At 47.5% G+C, this 12,778-nt stretch overlaps 1 protein-coding gene across 6 annotated transcripts in view; it reads left to right on the top strand.

Annotated features, from left to right (window-relative positions):
* Window positions 1-12,778, top strand: part of LMCD1 (LIM and cysteine rich domains 1) — a 38,178-nt gene that overhangs the window by 16,495 nt on the left and 8,905 nt on the right. For 5 of the 6 annotated variants that reach the window (XM_061455679.1, XM_061455674.1, XM_061455675.1 and 2 more), the window contains 2 exons: window positions 6,092-6,180; window positions 8,238-8,493. In XM_061455679.1, coding sequence (XP_061311663.1) covers window positions 6,092-6,180; window positions 8,238-8,493 — 345 coding nt within the window. Of the gene's footprint in view, window positions 1-1,947; window positions 2,138-6,091; window positions 6,181-8,237; window positions 8,494-12,778 lie in introns of all 6 variants that reach the window. The other variant, XM_061455678.1, reaches the window with a different exon arrangement.

Below are 12,778 nucleotides of genomic sequence, written 5' to 3'. Positions count from 1 at the left end.
AAATGAGGTATTCTGAAGGAAGCTTTGGATGCAGCCCCAGATCAGCCCAGGGTCTCTATGGGGTGCCATGGGATGACCAGCCCCACATCATCTGGCAGCAGATGAGCTTTGCAGCTCTCTATGGTGGGGAGGTTCATGCCACTGTGTCCCCTGCCATGCCAAAGAAGCCTTTCTGGCCAGTAGCTGGTGTTACATGTGAGGAGAGTGTTGAAACTCCCTAGCTTTGGTCAAACAGACTGCTGGCCTTCCACCCTTCCTAGAAGAGAGGCAATTGCATGTATGCTCAGACATACATAAGATAGTAGGGTGCAACACATGATTGTGTCTAAGAAGACAATTATAGGAAATTAGCCCTGCTGGGCCCACAACAGAAAGAAAAATGCAAATAAAGAGGCTTTTTGTATGCACAGAGTCTGGTTTTATTCCTGCTTTTAACTAAAACACAGACCTTTGGATGTGTTAAATCAGTTAGTTAAGACCAATAGCAAAATATTTTCTGCTGCAGCCCAGATATAAGCTTCTTAGCTTTAACTGATGGTGGTGTAGTTTTCCAGAGCTTGCAGTGTTCCTATTGCTGTGATACCTCTTCTGTTAGATATAAATACTTGCACCCTCCAGTTATTGAAAATCCTTAAGGAAGTTTGAATTAGCTCCCTATTGTTATGTAAGCTTAGCTCTATTATAGTCAAGTAATGATGACAAATTGCTATCTATCCAGATCCCTAACTCCTCAGTTGTTCTGAGCAAACTGGTCCCAACCATATGAATCTTGTATGACTTTTCCCTTTTACTTTGTTCAAGGGACTTTCTCAAAGTTAGAGTTATTAATCTCCAAAATGTGTTGCAGCTGGAGGAACCCACCCAAAGTGTTCATGTGCCCCTTTTGCTTCACTTGAGCTCTCTTCTGCCCTGGCTGTGATTTATTGAGGTAGGTTATCCAACACCAAGACTGCATGATGGCCTTCCAAAGGCTGTGCAGAAAGGTTTACATGGGTGCTGGGGAGCACATGGGAGAGGTGAAATGAGGACCTCTGCTCTGAATGGCTGTTGTGAAGTTGTAGTAACTTTTTGGAAAGCAGCTTTTCCTCTCCCCTCCCTAAAAAGGAGGACAAAGCATACCTGAGGTAGTGACGTGACTCCATCGCCGTTTCTAGTCTCCAAATAAGGTGCTGTGCAATAAGTGCCTTTGGGATCCAGACGCCTCCGCAGAGGCAGGAGGACCCTTCTCTACCAGCCCTTCTGGAGCAATGGCTGCAGTGTCTGGTCCCCAGAGCCCTTTCAGAGGATGGAGAACAGTGAGTAACGCACGCTGCAGTGCCAGGGAGGAATAAGGCTCTTGCAGGGCTACCCTTCATCCCACTCTTGGATCTGCTCAAATGGTACTTGTGCTCTCTGCTGGCATTGAGAATGGCGAGTTGGAGCAAGCAGAGTCCTGCTGCATGTCGCATCACTGTGTATGAAATGAACTCTTGCAGGAAGGTGTATGTTCTTTGAGTCTTCAGCAGCCCTTGATTAAAAACCACATTGACCAAACTTGCCACAACTCTGAGCTCTATTTCAGGTTTGGTCTGAGGACGCAACTGCAAATTAAAGTGTCAGCTGGGTTTGTGACCCTTGTGACAGGTCCACACCTCCATCCACAGCAGCATGATGGAAAGTGCTGCTGGCCAAAGGGCTGTTTTCTTCCATCTGAGGCTGCCCTGTGCTTTGCTGTGGTATGTGGTGTATGTGCTGCTAATGGCAAAACCATCCTGTGAGAAGATACCTTGGCTTTTAAGGGCGTTTGTCTTAGGGAGTATGGTCCAAGCATCCCTGATCTGATAAGCGTCTCGTACTTCAGTTATCATCCTTTTGTTACAGTGACTGATTTAGCAGCTGGAGCTGGCTCCACTTTCCTCTTTCCACCTTGTTTGTCACTTAACCAAGACCCTAGCTTGTTTTGTGTAGCATGGTTCTGCTGGAGATCAAAATGAACTTATCAAGTCTGTCTTGATGCTGTGCCTTGTGCATAGCTGAAGGAAGATGACGTAAGGAGCAGACAAATAATAAAAGAAAAGTAAGCATCACCGACAAGCAAGTGCCAGACTCATGACTGCATTTCCCTTATGTAGTTGCAGTAGCAAATTCTTTAGCAAAGGTGGGTGCCTCTGACTGGTGGGGACAGACTGCAGGCAGTGAAACAGCCCTCATGGCACATGCTCACTGTATGTACCTGTGATAGCTGGTGTGTCTGAGCACATGCAGGTCTGAGTTAAGCCTATTTGCGGTCTAGAAGCTTGGTCTCCTTGTCTGTAGTGTTAACCTGGTTGTTTCTAGGGGGGTCTTTGCTGGGAAACACCTAAGCTTAGACTGAAGTCTCCTCTTGGGTACATTGAATCTCTGGCACTGAACTGGTTGTGAGTGTGAGAAGAAGCTTCCGCTTGTTGGAAGGATTTTCAAGTCATATGGATGTAAACCCCAGCATTTTCTCCATGTGCCATTGAGGATGGTCCAAACTCTATTGTCAAACTAGCTTCAGTACGCCCTCTGGCCAGGGGTCATTAGCCAAGGTGTGCTGGGCTGGTCAGGGCGTGATGATGCACAGCAAGAACCTTCTGGAGTCTCAGCTGAGCTGCAAATGGAACAGGCTGGTGGAGTTGGGATTCTGACCCGCTCATAGCTTCTAACCAGTGGTCCATCCTGCAAGACCTGCTTTGGAAGCTCAATGCTCCTTTCCAAAGGAGTCCTCAAAGTGCAAACAAAGGTTTTCCTTGTCTCTTGTCATAATAGGCTCTATTGTCCAGCCACTGAGTGAACTTACCAGTGTTTAGGATGACCCTGCCTTTGGCCAGTGTAATAGTGAACCATGCTATTACTAGTGTATTCCTGAGGTTGGTCAGAGATGTTTTTGTGGGTAGAATGGCCTCAATTTCCTATCATTTCACTACCGAAGAATTTCCTCTGCACTGGTTTGCTTTCTCGCTTTTAATAGCAAGAATGCTATAAGACACAAAGCCAAATCAGAACTCTCAAAATGCGTTGTATATCTAGTCATGGTGAGCAGAATTTGCTTTTCTTCCAAGTGGTTTGTTGACACAGGCCTGTTTTTAAAGGCATTACAAATGTCTTCACATTCTTAAACTCCAGTATTGCCTTGTTTAACACTGCTGTTCCCAAATGGGCTTGGGCATAGGTGGAGTCTAAGATAGTCAAGGGAGCATTTGTTTCACATTATCTTACTGGATTTGGGTTGTTTTGTTTTTTTTGTTTTTTTTTTTGCAGTGTCTTATGTCTGTTTCTTAAAGAAATCTCCTTTTATGCATATTCAAGGAGCCGGAGCGGAGCTGTGAGGAGAAGCTCCATATCTGGGCAGGAAGTCTTTCTTACCAGGCAGCCTGAAAAACAGGCAGCAGCGCCTGTTGGGTTTGGCCCCTGCACAGAGATGGAAATGAGTGCCTCAAACCTCCCTCCGCTTCTGAGGGAGTGAGGGATAATGCTGTCCTCCAAATAGAGACGTGGCTGTGATTTGGGCAGCCGTGAGGAGATGCTGCCCAGAGGACCCTGAGCTTGTAGGGCAAGGCAGAGCAGCAGCCAGTGGTTATGTGCCCTTTCCCCGTCTGGAGGGGCTGTGCCACCCTTTGGCTTGGAACCGCTTGTTGGACTTGTCTATGGGTCTGTTGTTCAGCCCACAGTGATGTGGGGCACCACCCATCTGATCCCAGCTCTGCCAGCTGGCAGGCTTTGGGATGCTCACCCTGCCCTTGGCAATGGACAGTCATGACCAAGCCATTGAATGGCAGTGTTTGGAGTTGGGTAGATGTCTAAAACAGATCCAACAGCTTGGAGGCAGAGATCCTAGCAGCTAATTGGGGTGATGGGTAGTGCCAGCCTGCTCTGGAAAGCTGGCACGAGGTTGTTCTGGGAGCACTGATTCAGTAGATAGTTCCGTGGGTTAGACTGAGTAAACATCAGTTACTCTCAATTACACTTGGACCTAGGACATGCACCAGAAGTCATGGTTGGACAAGTAGAATGAACTACCGAGACAGGGGCTTGTTAACACTGAAGGAACAGTGTGAAACGCTGGGTATACGTACCAATGTGGAGGTCACAGGCTGGTAGTCACCCCAAATGGCTGTGAGCTCCTGAACAGGCACTTAATTAGACTGCGAAGTATCAGTCTGGTTATGGGGGTTTCATGTACTGATGTTTGCTACTGGTAAGGCTTTTTTCTCTTTGCTTTTCCTCTTGTATGTAATGAAGCTTTTCCAAATGAGTTTATTTAATCCAGATGTTTGTATCTTAAATAAACAGCCATTCACAGTCACTTGCCTATACTCAGCTTCTAACTCATTAAGATCAGAGTCTGTTAAAAGTCCCCATCAGTTAGTGGGCACTGAGCACATGATTACAGAACTGGCAAGATTGTGTGGTCTGTGGGGATCTTAAACTTCTCTCTTTTGAAGAGCTGGCACATAACTGAAGAATCAAATGGCCTGTTTCTCTGGGGCAGGGTGGGGAGTGTGTGTGAGTGTTAAGGCTGTTTTTAAGATGTGTTTTTATGAATTCCCAGAGCGAGAGGTCTTTTCACTGGCTTCAAAATATCTAGAAAAACTGCAGGTGAGAAGAGGTGAAAACTGCAGGTGAAAGCGGAGGCACAAATGAAATAGCATTCCCTGGGGCTAAGTGAGCTGAAATGGGCCATTTCGTACCCTTAGGGCTGTGCTTCTCAAGGTCGAGCAGCCTTGTGTGGAGGCTTGATAGTTCTGTGCAAAAACAACTATGTAAAGGCTCCTTTACCTTAAAATCGGCAAACCAGCACCCAGCTCTTTCCAGACCCCTCTGTCCATAAAAGCTTTGTCCTTATTAGCAACACTGGGGTTTCCAAGTCAATTAAATGCCTTTTCTAATGAAGTGCCATAAAATAACTTTTTTCTCTTGGGAACTGGAGTATGAGTTTGAATGTCAGAGGAGACCTTGGGGCGCTCCAGATCCCTGCAGGAGCTTTGAGGAGCCCAGGAGCCACTGCTGAAAGCTGGATGGGTGGATCTGGGCAGGAGCAGGAGGAAGGGGCAGCTGCCAGTGTCATCAACAGCTTTGCATCCCAGTGGAGCTGTGAAGCCCAGTGCTGCTGGGCAGAGCTACAGGCTGGTCACCAGCTACATCACTGCCTGCAATGCCCAGCCACCCGTGCAGGATCCCTGCAGAGCCTCCTCAAAAGGGGATTTAACCACCCACAGCACTGAAGAGTGAAGGAGCTGAGCACATTCCTTCACTACATGCTTTAAAAATACCCTCTGTTCTTTTACTGCTATTGATCCCTCCCTTGGAATATGGGCTTTGGCAAAGACTGCCTTTACCCATCCCCATCTAAAGCTGTGGAAGCCTCTGACCTTGCTGGGGAGGGAGGCAGTGTGCATGGACAAGGGTTGTGAGTTGCTGAGTGGGGAGAGGAGCTGGAGCTGGGTGAGGAAGATGAGGAGCTGGTCCTGGAGGAGGCTTACATAGTCTTTCATTACAAGATCATATGCTGTCATAACGCAGAAGCTCATATGGACTAGATTAATACTGCACAGGCAGGCAACAGCCTCTCCAGCATTAGAAACTTCTACAGCCTTAACTGTTCTTCTGATGGGCCCCTGTAGAAAGACCAAGGAGGCCCAAGCTGCAGTAAAGCAAGCTCAGCATTAGGTTATGGCAGTGCACTTCATGTCCCACTGGAGGAAATTTCACTTGCACAGAATCATTTGCAAATATATAAAGTAAATAAAAATAGCATTTTAATGAGACCTGAGGCCTCTGTGTATGAGATTAAGCTGGCTATCTGGGCTGTGTGCATGCTTGCTGTGTTTGATGTGTTGTCCCCCCTACGCTGCTCCGGACATGCCATCTTCTCTTAAGGTGAAAGCCTTCATCCCAAGCATCTCTAAATAAACTTGAGCAGGTCTGCATGGACAGCGCTCAAATGGCCTCTGTGAGGTTTGAGGTTTCACAGGACATAAGACAGGGCTGAAGAAATCATTTGAAGGACAAAACACAGAATTAGTATTCTAGTCTCAGATAATCTTTGAGGATAAAGCATTTCCAACTGCAGTGTCCTGTTCTTTTCCAGATGTCGGTGAGCCAGATGCAGTCAGGAAGAGGTGTGCCTTGTTTACGCTGCAGAGGGATGTGCACGGGCTTTGAGCCACATTCTTGGAGGTAATGTCCTGGTCCTGACTGCCCCTGTCCTGACACTGTCCCTTTGGTCCTGTTGATGTTCAGACTCCAGTGACTGCATGCAAAGAACTGCAGGTAGCTTGAGGTGTGTTGGGAGGTGCAGAGGACACAGTCTCTGGCTAGGACAGCTGCTGAGTTGGGGAGATGCTCATGCTCCCTGCTCTCTATCCCCCGTCCCTCACTGGTGCTGCTTAAATCAAGCTGGGGGTCTCATGCCTGGGTTTGGGGTTCTTTTCCACTTCTGCTACCATTGCCCCCTCCCTGGGAGTTGACTGTCTCTGCTAGATTGTTCATAGGTCTTGGCAGTGAGCTGTGGCATGGGAACAGAGAGAGCTGGATGGGAAATGACCCATCTTAAGAAGGGTCTCACCAGACACGGGACCATCCCTGGTACAGCACTGCATGGCTGGTGCTGTTCAGTGGGATGTTGGGAAGGGACCATGGTGCCAAAGCTTCTCCACATGGCTCTGCACAAGCCACTTGATGCACTGCATAGTGTGTGTTCTGGAGCATGGATCCTCTGTGTACAGGATCTTCTGCCTGCCACATGCTGCCTTCCCAGCCTGTCAGATTGTTTGGAAATCAGTTTGTGAAAACAATTACATCCTTGCTTGTTTTGGAGACAGAGAAATGCTGACTGAAAGGACAATCCTGTCCGTTGGCAGGAGGTGTGCCAGGTGCCTGGCTGTCACCATTGTCCATGAGGGCTTTGTGGGTGCAGAGCTGGCACAGTGAAAGCCCTTGGTGGGGGCTCAGTGCTGTGTTCTGCTTGGCAGCACCATGGTGGCTGTTGCTGATGGCCATCCTGAGCATCCAAACGGCTGAAGTGCCAGAAGTGTCTTGTTATTTGACAATTTATTTTCTGTTTTTCCACTTAAAAACACTAATTAAAGTAAATAGCCACCAATATTGGTAGCTGATGGGGGCTGACCATACTGGGTGTTGAGCTCTGGGCAGGGGCAGCAGGCTCCTGCCCTATCTGCTTGCAAACCCAAATGGGAGAAACAAAGGGGGCTTTGAAATAGAAGGGAGCTATCCAGATGTCATTAATTAAAAAAGAATTGGTGCTCTCTGAGGCTGTCTTGCAAAACACTGGACTCTTTTCTGTGAGCCTGGAGAGCTCCTGAATGCTGTGGGACAGCCAGATCCTATCACAGTAGCACATGGGGGCCTGAGGTCTTTAGGTGTGCTGCTGGCAAGCTTCAGTAGGCTTCACTGTGCAATAGTATCCTACAGCCTTCAGTTCCTGAGATCAATGCCTCAGCTGTGTGGAAATCCAAACTTTAAAACACATTTGGTGGAATCACTACTTTTTTAATTGACTTAAAGGCTGGTTTGAATACTGCTTGTCCCAGGATCCTGCTGAAATACTTGGGGTTGCATCAGAGTTACTTTGTCCTTTATGCTGTTAGCATTTGATTGAAAAGCTGGCCAGCAGAGAGTGGCCTTATAGATTTAGCTATAAATCATAAAGATATGATAATTAAAATGATAGACACTGAAGTATCAATTCCTTTTAGCAGTCACTTTTTTAATGGTATGTAAAGCTTTGTAGAAGGTAGTGCTGGTGCTTAGCTGTTGGGGACTGGTGAGGGTGGGAGATACAGTGGTGCTTGAAGGGGCTTTCAAAGTGCACAGATAGTGGTAGCTCCCCGTGGTGGGTGGCAGGCAGCATTATATCAGCACTGCTGCAGCTGCTTTTGCTTGGGGTTGGGCTTTGTGGCTTTCTGCTCTGCCACTGCCAATCCCTGTTAGGAAAAGTTGGACATGAGCTGACAATGTGTACTTGCAACCCAGGCTATGGTTGGCTTTCCAGGCTGCATCACCAGCAGTGTGATCTTTGTACCTGGAGTACTGTGTCCAGCTCTGGGGCCCCCAGCACAAGGAGGACATGGACCTGTTGGAGCCCACATGCCACAGGTCTTATGCCATAACCCTGCTCTGTGCTCAACCTTTGGAAGAGGCTGCGCCATCACATGATCATATGCCTCTTATGGCCCAGCTCCCATCAAAAGCATGCTCTTGCTTGTCACCCACAGGAAGATCTGCAAGTCATGCAAGTGCAGCCAGGAGGATCACAGCCTGAGCTCGGATCTGGAGGATGATCGGAAGATTGGGCGCTTGCTCTCAGACTCCAAGTACGCCACGCTCACTGCCCGGGTGAAAGGAGGTGATGGCATCCGCATCTACAAAAGGAACCGCATGATCATCACCAACCCCATCGTCTCCCGGAAAGACCCCACTTTTGACACCATCACGTATGAATGGGCTCCACCAGGGCTCACCCAGAAGCTGGTAAGATAATCCATGGTGCGTTTGGTGGGTAGTTGTTGTTTAATGGAGATCATAACATAGCTCTGGAATAAAGTTATTAGGCGGAAAAACAGTAAAACATACAACTTGTCTCAGAGAGCTAAAATGCACATAACATCTTGTATTTTGGAAAACCACATAAATAACTGGGCTAGGTGGGAGAGGGGAATGGATTGCTTTTGGGTTTTTATAGCTTTGCTTACATTTCTAGGAGAAGTCTTAATGGGTTTTACAACTAGAATGCTCACTGTTTTGATAAAGCTCATGTCCAGTAAAAACATTGCTGAGGAGAGATCCCATCTCTGCTGTCCTGTCAGTTGTACAATACCTGCACAGCCCAAGCAGGCATCTGCCTGCTCCAGAGCCATGGGCTGGATGTGGGAGCGATTCTTCCAGGCCACCTTGTGGTGTCAGGGCTGGGGTTTGGTCCTTTCCCTGGGCACCAAGGAGACAGAAAGCTGTGCAAGATGTGGGACGAGGACAAGAAGTTAACTCCAGAGGTGGAGGTAGCTGGGACACTTTCACTAACCTGGAGGTCTTTTCAGCAAACACTTCAGGAAATCATGCTTCAGTCTGCCTCAGAAGCAGAGAAAATAAATCAGTGTGGAAAAAAGTAATGCTGCATCTACATCCAGTGCTGTGTTTGTAAATCACTCTGTTATAGAAGTGGGCTTTAATGACGATAGCAAAATAATGGCTGTCTTTAAAATAGAAGATAATTATTTTTTCTTTGCTTGATGAGGTAGTTATTAAAATCTTGGACTTAAAATAGACCTGGCATCTCAAGCTTATTAACCAGGAGTGCAACTACTGCTCACTTGTGCTGCTGTAAATCACAGAATGGCCCTAAGTCCCCCCCCAGAATGCAGCCTTGTTTTCTGTTGAATGCTGTATCACCTCAGCCCTGGACAACTGTCTGTAGGAACACTGAAAGAGCCAAAACAGCGTGCTGACAGCAATCGGCTCATGGCTTAACTGCTTTGTAATGCTGTTCCCTTTAATTTCAGCTCAGATCTGCTGGGCAAGCAGAGGAGAGGGAGGGGAGGTTGAACTTCTTGTGGCGGTGGGCAGTTGGGTGGTTGTTCCTTGGGGCTCTCCATGTCCTGCTCCCAGAAGAGCATTGCTTTAGTAGGAAACATCCTCCTGCAGCAGCCCAAGCTGACTGAGCAGAGCACTGGGCTTGGAGCCCCTGTGCCCAGGGACTCTCCAACAGCAGCCTGTCCCTATTCCCAGCAGACTCATGGATCTTCCTTCCCTGTGGAGCAGGAACATGGAAACTCATGGTGCCAAGGCGTGATAGCTTGGAGGAAAGTGAAGCTGAGGTCTGTGGCTGAGAGCATCCTGCCCACAGCTCTTGCCAGCATGGGCATGAACTCTGCCCGTTGCTGCTTCCTGAGGAACCTCTCCCAGATCCAGCACTGAGCTGGGATCTGTTTCCTTACAGATAAACACAGTCTGGTCCAAATAAAAGAAAACATTTGTGTTCAGGTTTTGTGAAGAGAACTCAGGGTAAGAAAGTGAGATGGGGAGTATGGCCCTGTGCTCAGGGCTGGATCTGAAAACAAGCCCCCACAGCCCCAGCTTCCATCCAGGCAAGTAATATTGCTGTGTGGGAAGGAATGGACGTGTGTTTTGGTGTATGGAAGTGTTAGCCAGCAGAGCACTTCTTGAGGGAAAGCATTTAACTGACTTTTAACTGTATTGTGGTACTAAAACCGTTATATATTACACTGTCATTAGTGGACAGCTTTTGCTCTTCAGATTAAATAGTTTAAAGCTGCTGGAAATTGCAACCAGATTTTTATAAAGAATTGAAACAAATGTGAAATTGCAGCTTCAGGCCCAAGAGGCAGACTTGATTCTTCTTAACTCACTTGCCCCCACCCCCCTTGGAAAGGCTGACTGCAGGTGGCATGAAATCTGCATTGAAAATGCAGTTGTGACCTGTGGTGCCAATTGGAGCAGACCACTTGGGTTCAATGAGGGACCGAGACCCCCATGCAGCTGACTCGCTGTCTGCTTAATTGTAGTGCTGCTGCTCTCGGCCTCCTTCCCTTCCCTTCCCTTTGGTAGGAGCTTGCCTAGCAGGAATGTTTGTTTAACCAGTGTTTGCCTTCCGCAAGTCCCAGGAGGAATCAAGGAGCTCATGAGGGATAGAGAGAACAATGATGGCACTCCTCCCATCCAGCCTGATCGTTCAGCCTGCTGCCCAGCCTGGGATTTACCAGAAGCCTGGGTTTCACAGCTCTGAGCTGGCTGCAGTGCTGTGCTGCCAGCTCCTTGGGGCAGGGTCACTTCCTTACTGTGAAGGATGCCCAAACTCTGCAGTTTCTGGGCTGCTTTCTTCTTCTATGGGCCTGAACCCCAACCATGAACCTTGTGGGTGCATGTTTGGGGTGATCCCTGTCCAATAGGGGCACTGGGGAGCCTGGCAGCTCCGCCACCCAGTGGGGCAAACTCCCCCCCCATGGATTCTGGCAAAGGGGCAGCTTAGAGGGTACATGCTTCATGAAAGCTTTTGAACTCTTCATATTGCCTGAATGGGCTAGAAGATATCTTAGTTCAAGTAACCAACATCCAGGAAGTTTGTAGATAGCCTTGATGAATTTTGGTCTGAAGATCAATTTGACAGACTTTCAGGAGCGATGCGGGATGTCGGCTATTCTCAGGATAGCTTGAAAGAGATTTGGGCCAAAAAGCTTTTAGTGCATAACTGACTCACTCCAGTGGCTTCCTTCTGAAGGCACGTTGGAAACTTGGGATTGTTTTTAATATCGTTGTCTTGGAGGGTCCAATAATAGAAGGAAGTCCAGAGTGTGTTTTCATTAAGCCATGCCTGGAGAAGCAATGAAATAGTTAGGGTCCTTGGGGAAAGTGAAAAGAACAGATCATAAAATACCTGATGTGCAGTAGTTAATTTTGAGGAAGAGCATTTTAGATTTTCATTGTTACCTGCACTAAGGCAATAGAGTAAAGCATTTCACCATAGTAATACATGGTAGCAGCAAAAGAAACAACTTTTCCTCATCCTGCTTTCCCTGAGGTATTCTGTGGATGTTTTATGACATCGGCAATTATAACCTTAAGCATTCTGTTGATCAGTGAGTGAAATCCTACCGTGTTTCTGGGCAGATATTGGACCCTGCCACTGAGCACTCCAGCTGTACTTATAAGAAAGGCTTAAGACTTTGCTTCTCTCTCTCACTTTCAGCACAGATGTTTTGTACTGGCAGTGGAGAGTCTGGTGCTAGAGTGGAACGAGGCGCTTCACATGCATGTGCTGGCATGGTGCTTTCTCACAGTGCTGGTAGAAGTGTTCATTAGTCTTGGCACGTTTGTAGTGGATTAAGAATTTCTTCCATTAAGATCCTACTGTGCTAATGCTCTGCTAGTGCTCTTGCTGCAGCTGCACCAAGCCAGTGCAGACTGTGCAGCATTTGCTGTCCCGAAGTTGTGTTGTACAGCATTGAAGCTTTGGTTGTTTTTCTTTCCAGTTGTTGGATAATACCAGCAGTATCCTTATTTTGTAGGGCAGTGCCTGTGTGAGGCCGGGGAGGAGCTGTCAGGAATTCTGTTTTCCTGCTTCTGTAGTTCCTATTAGGATTTCTCACTTCTGTGAAAGCCATCTGTGCACCAGATCACTTCTACAGCATCCTGTAGCTCTCTAACCAGCTATTCCCAAGCAGCACCTTCTCCCATGTGCTTCTTCCTCCCCTGGAAAAACTCCTGAATATGAATCCTGCCATTGCACAGAGGCATAGTATACTGAGTGTTGATGTGTAACATACTGTGCAGCAATGTTAACATGCACACTAAGAAATAGGGAAGAGGCCCTGACTCATTAAATAATTCATCTGTTGCTGCTGTGAATCTTCAGGCAGAAATCTTGCCCTGCAATGATTCTATGGGGCTGAAAGTAGCTGAGGTGAAAGCTGACTTTGAAGTTCTTGCAGGTGTGATGAGCTGTTTGGTGCCATGCAGATGTTTCTGCATTTAAAGACCCAACTGACCTGGCCCATGCACAGTAAACAGTTAATCACTTCCCTATGGTTTGTAAAATTCAGATTTCAAATGCTGACCAAGTCAGAAACAAATCTAATGCAGATGGATGCTGGTCTTTAAAGCGGAATGGCAGAGTGCCAACTGGCTGCCCCATAGCTCTTCACACTACAATAGGAAAAATGCCTTGAATGGAGCCTCCCTTCCCCTCAGTACCAGGCCAGCAGAAGTTAACTGTGCAGACCCCACTGTCCTGCAAGTGCTAATT

The sequence above is a fragment of the Pezoporus flaviventris genome, unplaced genomic scaffold (assembly GCF_033815535.1).
Source record: "Pezoporus flaviventris isolate CSIRO_AGI_PZ_B2104156 unplaced genomic scaffold, CSIRO_AGI_Pfla_v1 ptg000021l, whole genome shotgun sequence".
Taxonomy (NCBI): domain Eukaryota; kingdom Metazoa; phylum Chordata; class Aves; order Psittaciformes; family Psittacidae; genus Pezoporus; species Pezoporus flaviventris.
Note: the sequence above shows the minus strand (reverse complement) of the source record. Positions and strands in the feature narration are given on the sequence as shown.